This window comes from Pristiophorus japonicus, chromosome 19 (genome assembly GCF_044704955.1).
Source record: "Pristiophorus japonicus isolate sPriJap1 chromosome 19, sPriJap1.hap1, whole genome shotgun sequence".
Classification (NCBI taxonomy): Eukaryota; Metazoa; Chordata; class Chondrichthyes; family Pristiophoridae; genus Pristiophorus; species Pristiophorus japonicus.
The window spans coordinates 63,415,610-63,429,174 of record NC_091995.1 but is presented as its reverse complement, the minus strand read 5'-3'; the positions used below and the strand labels follow the sequence as shown (position 1 = coordinate 63,429,174).

At 58.6% G+C, this 13,565-nt stretch overlaps 1 protein-coding gene across 1 annotated transcript; it reads left to right on the top strand.

Annotated features, from left to right (window-relative positions):
* Positions 1-1,061: 1,061 nt before the first annotated feature.
* LOC139230255 (histone H1.C6/H1.C9-like) lies at positions 1,062-3,830 on the top strand. The gene is made up of 2 exons (XM_070862084.1): positions 1,062-1,215; positions 3,568-3,830. Exons 1-2 carry the CDS (start codon positions 1,062-1,064, stop codon positions 3,828-3,830), a joined length of 417 nt encoding a protein of 138 aa, XP_070718185.1.
* The last annotated feature ends 9,735 nt before the right edge of the window (positions 3,831-13,565 follow it).

The following is a 13,565-nucleotide window of genomic DNA, read 5'->3' as shown; positions in this document are numbered from 1 at the left end:
TGTCTGTTTCTCTGTCTTTTCCGCTGTTGCTGTACATGAATATGTGATACTATTACTGAGCTTAAGATGGAGACACAGTTCGGGAGTTTAAGACTGATACTGTTTCTGTCTCTCTCTCTCTCCCTCTGATAGCCATCTCTGGGTGTTGAGTATGGGATGGATAGGACATCAGTTACTGTTATATGTCCCTCATTTTCGGAGGAGAGAGAGAGAAAAAGAGAGGCTGCAGGGGCGGTGAGCACATCATTTGTATTTTCATGTTAGTCAAACATATTTCTGCACTCGATCACAACTTAAAGCAGAGATGGATTAAGCGAGCCACAGCTGGCTCCTGCCCCTGACTCTGGGAACAGACACTGTGAGGAGCGCCGGCCTCAGAGTGTTTAACATTTACTGAGCTGGGAAACTACAACTGACCTGAGAATTGGCAGCACAGCCGAGCGGAGAGGAAAACCTGTGCTGCGAACTGTAAATCTGGGAACAGTTTGTGTGTGAATGTGCAGATTTCAACATTGTGTGAGCGAGAGTGTGTTAAAGGGGCGGGCGGGTTAGACGAATGTCAGTGTTTGTGTGTCCGCTCTCATCGCCGGATTTCAGAGTCCCTCTTGTGTAAAATTCAAAGTTTTCCCTGTCACAGGATCGCCCTGCTGCCCTGCTCAGGCCTGAGGCTGGAATTAAACAGAAAGTTTGATTTGATTTCAAATTTCAGTCGAAAAACAAAATATTCGCGATCGGGTTAGAGAGCGCGACCAATGCAGCAATGAAACGGGTTTCAATCGAAATTGCTGCCTTCCATTTGGATGAAACTTTCTCGACAGCAAACATACCGGTCTTGGGGAGAGAAAGAGGACAGTCTGGGAATCGGGAGGGCCCGAGTTGAATTGGAATCAGAGAGTTAGTGAGGAGAGAGAAACACAGAGAGACTGGCGGGGCGGGGAGCTGACAGCAGAATGTCTCCGCCCTGTCCGCTCGCTGCCTTTAAGTTGCTCTGTATCGCCGCCTCTCGTTTAATTTCTGACCCAGCTCTGACTGTCAGAGAGATTTTCCACAGAGTCGCGGACATGACTGATACTGCAGCCGCCGACACGGCCCTTCCTGCCGCCGCCGCTCAAACCAAGGCTCCCAGCAAGAAGATAGTGGCGGCTCCCCGCTCCAAGCCAGCCGCTCCCAAGTTTGGCGAACAGATCCTCAAGGTTGTGGCCGATGGCAGTGATCGCAAGGGGATGTCCCTGGCCGCGATAAAGAAGTCTCTTGCGGCCAAATGAGTCGATGTGGAGAAGTGCGGATCCCAGATCAGGTCCAGTATCAAGAAGAATGTGACAAATGGCTCCCTGAAGCAGATCAAGGGCACGGGCGCCTCGGGATCCTTCAAAGTTACTGAGAAGGAAACCCAGGGGAACAGGAAGCTTGCAGACAACATTAAGACGGACTGCAAAAGTTTCTATAGATATGTAAAGAGAAAAAGGTTAGTAAAGACAAACGTAGGTCCCCTGCAGTCAGAATCAGGGGAAGTCACAATTGGGAACAAAGAAATGGCAGACCAATTGAACAAGTACTTCGGTTCGGTATTCACAAAGGAGGACACAAACAACCTTCCGGATGTAAAAGGGGTCAGAGAGTCTAGTAAGAAGGAGGAACTGAGGTAAATCCTTATTAGTTGGGAAATTGTGTTGGGGAAATTGATGGGATTGAAGGCCGATAAATCCCCAGGACCTGATGGACTGCATCCCAGAGTATTTAAGGAGGTGGCCTTGCAAATAGCGGATGCGTTGGCAGTCATTTTCCAACATTCCCTAGACTCTGAATCAGTTCCTATGGAGTGGAGGGTAGCCAATGTAACCCCACTTTAAAAAAAAGGAGGGAGAGAGAAAACAGGGAATTATCGACCGGTCAGCCTGACATCAGTAGTGGGTAAAATGATGGAATCAATTATTAAGGATGTCATAGCAGCGCATTTAGAAAGAGGTGACATGATAGGTCCAAGTCAGCATGGATTTGTGAAAGGGAAATCATGCTGACAAATCATCTGGAATTTGTTTAGGATTTTTCCAGTAGGGTGGACAAGGGAGAACCAGTTGATGTGGTATATTTGGACTTTCAGAAGGCTTTCAACAAGGTCCCACACAAGAGATTAATGTGCAAAGTTAAAGCACTTGGAATTGCGGGTAGTGTGCTGATGTGGATTGAGAACTGGTTGTCAGGCAGGAAGCAAAGAGTAGGAGTAAATGGGTACTTTTCAGAATGGCAGGCAGTGACTAATGGGGTACCACAAGGTTCTGTGCTGGGGCCCCAGCTGTTTACATTGTACATTAATGATTTAGACGAGGGGATTAAATGTATTATCTCCAAATTTGCTGATGAAACTAAGTTGGGTGGCAGTGTGAGCTGCGAGGAGGATGCTATGAGGCTGCAGAGTGACTTGGATAGGTTAGGTGAGTGGGCAAATGCATGACAGATGAAATATAATGTGGATAAATGGAGGTTATCCACTTTGGTGGTAAAAACAGAGAGACAGACGATTATCTGAATCGTGACAGATTAGGAAAAATGGAAGGTGCAACGGGACCTGGGTGTCATGGTACATCAGTCATTGAAGGTTGGCATGCAGGTACAGCAGGTGGGTAAGAAAGCAAATGGCATGTTGGCCTTCATAGCGAGGGGATTTGAGTACAGGGTCAGGGCGGTGTTACTACAGTTGTACAGGGCCTTGGTGAAGCCACACCGAGAGCATTGTGTACAGTTTTGCTCTCTTAACTTGAGGAAGGTCATTCTTGCTATTGAGGGAGTGCGGCGAAGGTTCACCAGAATGATTCCCGGGATGGCGGGACTGACATATCAAGAAAGACTGGATCAACTGGGCTTGTATTCACTGGAGTTAAGAAGAATGAGAGGGGATCTCATAGAAACGTTTAAAATTCTGATGGGTTTAGACAGGTGAGATGCAGGAAGAATGTTCCCAATGTTGGGGAGGTCCAGAACCAGGGGTCACAGTCTAAGGATAAGGGGTAGCCTATTTAGGACCGAGATGAGAAGAAACTTCTTCACCCAGAGAGTGCTGAACCTGTGGAATTCTCTACCACAGAAAGTTGTTGAGGCCAATTCAATAAATATATTCAAAAAGGAGTTAGATGTACTCCTTACGACTATGGGGATCAAGTGGTATGGCGAGAAAACAGGAATGGGGTCCTGAACTTACATGTTCAGCCATGGACTCATTGAATGGCGGTGCAGGCTCGAAGGGCCAAATGGCCTACTCCTGCACCTATTTTCTATGTTTCTATGTTTCAAAAGTGGGAAGGAAAGTTTAGAAACCTCCAACCAAGAAATCTCCAGCCTGTCATGTATTCAACTATCATTGTAACCCATGTAGAGGCTGACCTAAGTTGTATGCCTTGAGAACATTGACCACAAGGGCGTGAACTTGTGGGAGACACTCCTAACCTGGACTTTCAGGTTTAAAAGTGGAAGCTCCACCCACTTCATCACTCGAGTCTTGGTAATAAAGATAACTTGTCACAGAGTGACCTTCTCTCAAGTATGGGCCTCGTGTGCATTTATACTGTATAGTAAGGACATATAACAGCCAAGAAATCGCCAGCCAAGAAATCTCCAGCCAAGAAAGCAGCACCAAGCTAACGAGCACCAAGAAGGCGCCAACGGCAAAAAGGACAGCGAAAGCACCGGCTGGGAAGAAGGCAACGGCGAAGAAGCCCAAGAGCCCCAAGAAGGCCACAGGCGCAAAGATGAAGGTGGCCAAAAAGGTGGAGAAACCGAGGGCCAAGGCCACACCCAAATTAGCAAAGACCAAGAAAGCAGAGGCCAAAAAGTAAATAAAAAGGGCAACTTGTAAACTTCTGAAGCCAAAGGCTCTTCTCAGAGCCACTCAGGCCTCTCAGACAAGAGTTCATCCCGGAATCAACTGATCCCTGTCCCGGGGCCGGGATCAGATTCCAGATAAAAATTATCGAAAATGATCCCAGGATCCCGGACACTTGCTGACAATGCCTGCACCCACCCCTCTCCCAGTGTCTGCACTCAACCTCCCCGAGATTCTGCACCCACCCCTCCCTCAGTGTCTGCACCCACCCCTCCCTCAGAGACTGCATCGACCCCTCCCCCAGTGTCTGCAAACCCCCACCCTCAGAGACTGCACCGACCCCTCCCCCAGTGTCTGCACCCATCCCTCCCTCAGAGACTGCACCCACCCCTCCCTCAGAGTCTGCACCGACCCCTCCCTCAGAGTCTGCATCCACCCCTCCCCCAGTGTGATGCACACACCCCTCTCGCAGTGTCTGCACCGACCCTTCCCCCAGAGTCTGCACCCACCCCTCCCCCAGAGTCTGCACCGACCCTTCCCCCAGAGTCTGCACCCACCCCTCCCCCAGTGTCTCCACCCACCTCTCCACCAGTGTCTGCATCCACCCCTCCGCCAGTGTGCACCCAGCCTTCTCCCAGTTTCTGCACCTAACCCTCCCTCAGAATCTGCACGCAACCCTCCCCCAGTGTCTGCAGCCACCCCTCCCCCAGTGTCTGCTCCCACCCATCTTCCAGTGACTCCACCCACCCTCGCCCAGTGTCTGCACCCATCCCTCCCCCAGTGTCTGCACCCACTACCCTCCCCATTGTCTGCACCCACCCCTTTCCCAGTGTCTGCACCTATCCATCCACCTCCCGCAGTGGCTGCACACACCATCCCTCAGTGTCTGCACCCAGCCCGCCCCCAGTGTCTGCACGCTCCCCTCAGTGTCTGAAATGACCCCTCCCCCAGTGTTTGCACCGACCCCTCTCCAAGTGTCTGCACACACCCCTCCCCAAGTCTCTGCACCCACCTCGCCCAGTGTCTGCACCCACCCTTTCAACAGTTTCAGCACTCACCCCTCATCCAGTGTTTGCACCCACTCCTCCTCCAGTTTCTGCACCCACCCCTCCCGCAGTGTCTGCGGCCTCCCCGTAGTCTCAGCACTCAGCCCTCCTCCAGTGTCTGCACCCTCCCCTCCCCAAGTATCTGCATCCAACACTCCCTCAGTGACTGCACCCACCTCTCCTCCAGCGTCTGCACCATCCCTCCGCCAGTGTGTGCACACACCCCTCCCCCAGTGCCTGCACAACCCCTCCCTCGGTGTCTGCACCCACCCCTCCCCCGGTGTTTGCACACATCCCTCCCCAAGTGTCTGCACCCAACCACTCCTTCAGTGTCTGCAACCTCCCCTCCTTCAGTGTCTGCACCCACCCCTCTCCCAGTGTCTGCACCCACTCTTCCACCAATTTATGCACCCACCCATCCGGCAGTGTCTGTACAACTCCTCCCTCTGTGTCTGCATCCACCCTTCCCCCTGTGTCTGCAACCACACCTCCCCCAGTGTCTGCACCCATCCCTCCCCCAGTTTTCTGCACCCACGCCTCCCCCAGTGTCTGCACCCACGCCTCCCCCAGTGTCTGCACCCAAGCCGCCCCCAATATCTCCACCCATCCGTCTCCCAGTGACTGCACCCACCCTCCCCGAGAGCCTGCACCCATCTTCCCCCAGTGTCTCCACCCAACCCTCCGCCAGTGTCTGCACCCACCCCTCTGCCAGTGTCTGCCCCCAGCTCTCCCTCCAGTGCCTGCACCCACCCCTCCCCCAGTGTCTGCACCAAATCCTCCCACGGTTACTGCAACAACCCCTCCCCCAATGTCTATACGCAGCACTCCCCCAGTGCCTGCACACACCCCTCCACCAATGTCTGCAACCATTCCTCCCTCCAGAGTCTTTACCCACTCTCCCCCAGTGTCTGCACCCACGCCTCTCTCCAGTGTCTGCACCCACGCCTCCATCCAGTGTCTGCACCTACCCTTCCCCCAGTATCTGCATCCAGCCCTCCCTCCAGTGTCTGTACCCACACCACCCCCAGTGTCTGCGCCCAGCCCTCCCTCCAGTCCCTGCATCCACCCCTCACCCAGTGTCTGCACCCACCCCTCACCCAGTGTGCACCCAATCTTCTCCCAGTGTCTGCACCAAACCCTCCCTCAGAATCTGCACGCAACCCTCCCCCAGTGTCTGCAGTCACCCCTCCCCCAGTGTCTGCTCCCAACCGTCTTCCAGTGACTGCACCCACCCTCGCCCAGTGTCTGCACCCATCCCTCCCCCAGTGTCTGCACCCACTACCCTCCCTATTGTCTGCACCCACCCCTTTCCCAGTGTCTGCACCTATCCATCCACCTCCCGCAGTGGCTGCACACACCATCCCTCAGTGTCTGTACCCACCCCGCCTCCAGTGTCTGCACGCTCCCCTCAGTGTCTGAACTGACCCCTCCCCCAGTGTCTGCACAGACCCCTCCCCAAGTGTCTGGACACACCCCTCCCCAAGACTCTGCACGCACCTCGCCCAGTGTCTGCACCCACCCTTCCAACAGTTTCTGCACTCACCCCTCATCCAGTGTTTGCACCCACTCCTCCTCCAGTTTCTGCACCCACCCCTCCCGCAGTGTCTGCGGCCTCCCCGCAGTCTCAGCACTCAGCCCTCCTCCAGTGTCTGCACCCTCGCCAAGTATCTGCATCCAACACTCCCTCAGTGACTGCACCCACCTCTCATCCAGCGTCTGCACCACTCCTCCGCCAGTGTGTGCACCCACCCCTCCCCCAGTGTCTGCATAACCCCTCCCTCGGTGTCTGCACCCACCCCTCCCCCGGTGTTTGCACCCATCCCTCCCCAAGTGTCTGCACCCACCCACTCCTTCAGTGTCTGCAACCTCCCCTCCTTCAGTGTCTGCACCCACCCCTCTCCCAGTGTCTGCACCCACTCTTCCACCAGTTTTCAGCACCCACGCCCCCCCAGTGTCTGCACCCACCCCTCGCCCAGTGTCTGCAACCTAGCAGCCCTCAATGTCTCCACCCATCCGTCTCCTAGTGACTGCACCCACCCTCCCCGAGTGTCTGCATCCATCTTACCCCAGTGTCTGCAGCCACCCCTCTCCCAGTGACTGCACCCACCCTCGCCGAGAGTCTGCACCCATCTTCCCCCAGTGTCTCCACCCACCCCTCCGCCAGTGTCTGCACCCACCCCCCCGCCAGTGTCTGCGCCCAGCTCTCCCTCCAGTGCCTGCAACCACCCCTCCCGCAGTTTCTGCACCAAATCCTCCCCCAGTGTCTGCAACAACCACTGTCCCAATGTCTACACCTAGCACTCCCCCAGTATCTGCACACACCCCTCGACCAATGTCTGCACCCATTCCTCCCTCCAGTGTCTTCACCCACTCTCCCCCAGTGCCTGCACCCACGCCTCTCTCCAGTGTTAGCACCCACGCCTCCCTCCAGTGTCTACACCCACACCTCCCCCAGTGTCTGCGCCCAGCCCTCCCTCCAGTGCCTGCACCCACCCCTCACCCAGTGTCTGCACCCACCCCTCACCCAGTGTGCACCCAGCCTTCTCCTAGTGTCTGTACCCAACCCTCCCTCAGAATCTGCACGCACCCCTCCCCCAGTGGCTGCATCCACCCCTCCCACAATGCCACAGTGTCTGCTCCCACCCGTCTTCCAGTGACTGCATCCACCCTCGGCCAGTGTCTGCACCCATCCCTCCCCCAGTGTCTGCACCCAGTACCCTCCCCAGAGTCTGCACCCACCCCTCCGCCAGTGTCTGCACCCATCCCTCTGCCAGTGTCTGCGCCCAGCTCTCCCTCCAGTGCCTGCACCCACCCCTCCCCCAGTTTCTGCACCAAATCCTCCCCCAGTGTCTGCAACAACTCCTCCCCCAATGTCTACACCCAGCACTCCCCCAGCGTCTGCACCACCAGTCCGCCAGTGTTTGCACACACCCCTCCCCCAGTGTCTGCACAACCCCTCCCTCGGAGTCTGCATCCACCCCTCCCCCGGTGTTTGCACCCATCCCTCCCCAAGTGGCTGCACCCACTCATTCCTTCAGTGTCTGCAATCTCCCCTCCTTCAGTGTCTGCACCCACCACTCTCCCAGTGTCTGCACCCACTCTTCCACCAGTTTCTGCAACCACCCCTCCCCCAGTGTATGCACAACCCCTTCCTCGGTGTCTGCACCCACCCTGCCCCCTGTGTCTGCAACCACCCCTCCCCCAGTGTCTGCACAACCCCTCCCTCGGTGTCTGCACCCACCCTTGCACATTGTCTGCACCCATCCCTCCCCCAGTGTCTGCACCCACCCACTCCTTCAGTGTCTGCACCCACCCCTCTCCCAGTGTCTGCACCCACTCTTCCACCAGTTTCTGCACCCACCCATCCCCCAGTGTCTGCACAATTTCTCCCTCGGTGTCTGCATCCACCCTTCCCACTGTGTCTGCAACCACCCCTCCCCCAGTGTCTGCACCCATCCCTCCCCCAGTTTTCTGCACCCACGCCTCCCCCAGTGTCTGCACCCACGCCTCCCCCAGTGTCTGCACCCATCTTACCCCAGTGTCTCCACCCACCCCTCCGCCAGTGGCTGCACCCACCCCTCCATCAGTGTCTGCGCCAAATCCTTCCCCAGTGTCTGCAACAACCACTCCCCCAATGTCTACACCTAGCACTCACCCAGTGGCTGCACACACCCCTACACCAATGTCTGCACCCATTCCTCCCTCCAGTGTCTTCACCCACTCTCCCCCAGTGCCTGCACCCACGCCTCTCTCCAGTGTCTGTACCCACGCCTCCCACCAGTGACTGCACCCACACCTCCACAGTATCTGCACCCAGCCCTCCCTCCAGTGTCTGCACCCACACCTCCCCCAGTGTCTGCGCCCAGCCCTCCCTCCAGTGCCTGCACCCACCCCTCACCCAGAGTCTGCACACACCCATCACCCAGTGTGCATCCAGCTTTCTCCCAGTGTCTGCACCCAACCCTCCCTCAGAATCTGCACGCACCCCTCCCCCAGTGTCTGCATCCATCCCTCCCACAGTGTCTGCTGCCACCCGTCTTCCAGTGACTGCACCCACCCTCGCCCAGTGTCTGCACCCATCCCTCCTCCAGTGTCTGCACCCAGTACCCTCCCCATTGTCTGCACCCACCCCTTTCCCAGTGTCGACACCTATCCATCCACCTCCTGCAGTGGCTGCACACACCATCCCTCAGTGTCTGCATCCACCACGCCCCCAGTGCCTGCACCCTCCCCTCAGTGTCTGAACTGACCCCTCACCCAGTGTCTGCACCCACCCCTCCCCAAGTGTCTGCACACATACCTCCCCAAGTCTCTGCACCCACCTCGCCCAGTGTCTGCACCCACCCTTCCAACAGTTTCTGCACTCACCCCTCATCCAGTGTTTGCACCCACTCCTCCTCCAGTTTCTGCACACAAACCCTCCCGCAGTGTCTGCGGCCTCCCCGCAGTCTCAGCACTCAGCCCTCCTCCAGTGTCTGCACTCTCCCCTCCCCAAGTATCTGCACCCAACACTCCCTCAGTGACTGCACCCACCTCTCCTCCAGCGTCTGCACCACCCCTCCGCCAGTGTGTGCACCCACACCTCCCCCGGTGTTTGCACTCACCCCTCACCCAGTGTCTGCACCCACCACTCCCCACTGTCTGCACAACCCCACCCTCTGTGTCTGCACCCATCCCTCCCCCGGTGTTTGCAGCCATCCCTCCCCAAGTGTCTGCACCCACCCCCTCCTTCAGTGTCTGCACCCACCCCTCCCCCAGTTTTCTGCACTCACGCATCCCCCAGTGTCTGCACCGACGCCTTCCCCAGTGTCTGCACCCAAGCCGCCCCCAATGTCTCCACCCACCAGCCACTGCACCCACCCTCCCCGAGTGTCTGCACGCATCTTCCCCCAGTGTCTCCACCCACCTCTCTCCCAGTGTCTGCACCCACCCCTCCCCCAGTGTCTGCACCCAGCCCTCCCCCAGTGTCTGCACCCAACCCTCCGACAGTGATAGCACCCACTCCTACGCCAGTGTCTGAACCAACCCCTCCCCAGTGTATGCACACAACCCTCCCCTTGTGTCTGCACCCACCCTTTCCTGAGTGTCTGCACCGACCCTCCCACAGTGTCTGCACCCACCCTCCCCCAGTGTTTGCATCCTCCCCTCCCCCAGTTTCAGCATGCAGCCCTCCCACAGAGTCTACACCCAGCCTTCCGCTAATCTGCACCCACTCCACCACCAGTGTCTGCACCCAACCCCCAGTGTCTGCACCTACCCGTCCCCCAGTAACTGCACCTACCCTCCACCAGTGCCTGCACCTAACCTTCCCCCAGTTTCTGCACCTACCCCTCCCCCAGTGTCTGCACCCATGCCTCCCCCAGTATCGGCACCCAAGCCTCCCCCAATGTCACCACCCACCCGTCTCCCAGTGACTGCACCCACCCTCCCCGAGTGTCTACACCCATCTTCCCCCAGTTTCAGCAGCCACCCCTCTCCCAGTGACTGCACCCACCCTCCCCGAGTGACTGCACCAACCTTACCCCAGTATCTGCACCCACCCCTCCCATAGTGTCTGCACCCCACCATTCGATCAGTTTCTGCACCCACCCTTCCCTCAGTGTCTGCACAACCCCTCCCCAGTTGTCGCACCCTTCCCTCCCCAGGAGTCTGCACCCTTCCGTCCCCAGGTATCTGCACCCTTCCCTCCCCAGGTGCCTGCACCTTCCCTTCCCCCAGTGTCTGCACCCACCACCCCCCCACATTGGGAGGGTTCGGTGCAGACACTGTATCTGCAGCCACCGCTCTCCCAGAATCTGCACGCACCCCTCATCCAGTGTCTGCACCCAACTGTCTTCCAGCATCTGCACCCACCCCTCTCCCAATGTCTTCACTAACCCCACACCTAGTGATTGCACCCACCCTCGCCCAGTGTCTGTACCCACCCCTCCCCCAGTGTTTGCACCCAACCCTCCTGCCGTGCCTGCACCCATCCGTCCCCCAGTGTCTGCACCCATCCCTCCCACAGCGTATGCACCCACCCTCCCAAAGTGTCTGCACCCACCCCTCCCACAGTGTCTGCACACATCCCTCCCACAGTTACTGCACGCACCCTCCCCCAGTGTCTGCACCCACACCTCCCGCAGGGACTGCACCAACCACTCTCCCGGTGTCTGCATGCACCCATTTCCCTGTGTCGGCATCCAGCTCTCCCTCAGTGTCTGCACCCACCCCCCAGTGTCTGCACACACAATTACCCCAGTGTCTGCACCCACCTCTCCCCCAGTGTCTGCACCCTCACCCCAGTGTCTACATTCACCCCTCCCCCAGTTTCTGCACCCACCCCTCCCCCAGTGTCTGCAAACACCTCTCCCCCAATATCTGCACCCTCACCCCAGTATCTGCACTCACCACTCACCCAGTGTCTGCTCCCAAGCCTTCCCCCAGTGAATGCAGCAACCTCCCCCAGTGTCTGCCCCCACCCCTCCCCCAGTGTCTGCAAACACATCTCCCCCAATATCTGCAACCTCAGCCCAGTATCTGCACTCACCACTCCCCCAGTGTCTGTTCCCACGCCTTCCCCCAGTGAATGCAGCAACCTCCCCCAGTGTCTGCCCCCACCCCTCCCCCAGTTTCTACACCGACCCCTCCTCCGGTGTCTGCACCCTCCTCTACCCCGCTGCCAGCACATACCCCTCCCGCAGAGCCTGCACCCACCAATACCGCAGCGTCTGCACCCACATTCCCGCCAGTGTCGACGCTCACCCGCTCCGACTGTGTCTCCAGCCACCCCACCCCCAGTGTCTGCACAGCCCCTTCCCCGGTGTCTGCACCCACCCCTACCCCACTGTGTGCATCCATCCCCCCCCCCGCCAGTGTCAGCACCCTCCCCTCTGTGTCTGCACAAACCCCTCCCCCAGTGCCTGCACCCACCCCTCCCACGGTGCCTGCACCCATCGATCCCCCGGTGTCTGCACCACCACACCCCAGGCGCCTGCACCCACCCCTCCCCCAGTGTCTGCACCCACCCCTCCCACAGTTACTGCACCCACCGCTCCCCCAGTGTCTGCACCCACCCCTCACCAAATGTCTGCACCCACCTTTCGCCACTGTCTATGCCCAGCCCCTCTGCCAGCGTCTCCAGCCAACCCACCCCCAGTGTCTGCACAGAACCCTCCCCGGTGTCTGCAGCCACAACCCTCCTCCAGTGTCTGCACCCAACCTTCCCTCAGTGTATGCAACCTCCCCTCCTTCAGTGTCTGCACCCACCCCTCCGCCAGTGTGTGCACCCACCCCTCCCCCGGTGATTGCCCCCATCCCTCCCCAAGTGTCTGCATCCACCCCTCTCCCAGTGTCTGCAAACATTCTTCCACCAGTGTCTGCACCCACCCCTCCCCCAGTGTCTGCACCCACCCATCCCACAGTTACTGCACGCTCCCTCCCCCAGTGTCTGCACCCACCTCCCCGCCAGTGTCTATGCACAGCACCTCCGCCAGTGTCTCCACCCACCCCACCACCAGTGTCTGCACAGACCCCTCCCCCGGCGTTTGCAGCCACCCATCCCCCAGTGTCTGCACAGACCCTTCCCCGGTGTCTGCACCCACCCCTACCACACTGTGTGCATCCATCCTCCCCCGCCAGTGTCAGCACCCTCCCCTCTGTGTCTGCACAAACCCCTCCCTCAGTGCCTGCACCCACCCCTCTCACGGTGTCTGCACCCATCGATCCTCCGGTGTCTGCACCACCACACCCCAGGTGCCTGCACCCAGCCCTCCCCCAGTGTCTGCACCCACCCCTCCCACAGTTACTGCACCCACCGCTCCCCCAGTGTCTGCACCCACCCCTCACCAAGTGTCTGCACCCACCTTCCGCCACTGTCTATGCCCAGCCCCTCTGCCAGCGTCTCCACCCATCACACCCCCACTGTCTGCACAGAACCCTCCCCGGTGTCTGCAGCCACAACCCTCCTCCAGTGTCTGCACCCAACCCTCCCTCAGTGTCTGCAACCTCCCCTCCTTCAGTGTCTGCACCCACCCCTCCGCCAGTGTGTGCAGCCAACCCTTCCCCGGTGTTTGCCCCCATCCCTCCCCAAGTGTCTGCACCCTCCCCTCTCCCAGTGTCTGCACCCACTCTTCCACCAGTTTCAGCATCCACCCCTCCCTCAGTGTCTGCATAATCCCTCCCTCGGTGTCTGGACCCACCCCTCCACAAGTGTCTGCTCCCATCCCCCAACCGGTTTTCTGCACACAACCCACCCCCTTTGTCTGCACGCACCTCTCCCCCTGTGTCTGCACCCAAGCTGCCCCCAATGTCTCCACTCACCCATCTCCCAGTGACTGCACCCAGCCTCCCCGAGTGTCTGCACCCATCTTCCCCCAGTGTCTGCAGCCACCCCTCTCCCAGAGACTGCACCCACCCTCCCCGAGTGACTGCACCCACCTTACACCAGTGTCTGCGCCCACCCCTCTCCCGTTGTCTGCACCCACCCATCTTCCCGTGCCTGCACCCATCCTCCCAAGTGTCTGCTCCCACCCCTCCCCCAGAATCTGCACGCACCACTCCCCCAGTGTCTGCATCCACCCATCACCCACTGTCTGCACCCATCTGTCTTCCTGTGTCCGCACCCACCCCTCTCCCAATGTCTGCATCAACCCCACCCCCAGTGATTGCACCCACCCTCCCCAGGTTTCTGCAAAACTCCTCCCTCGGTGTCTGCACCCACC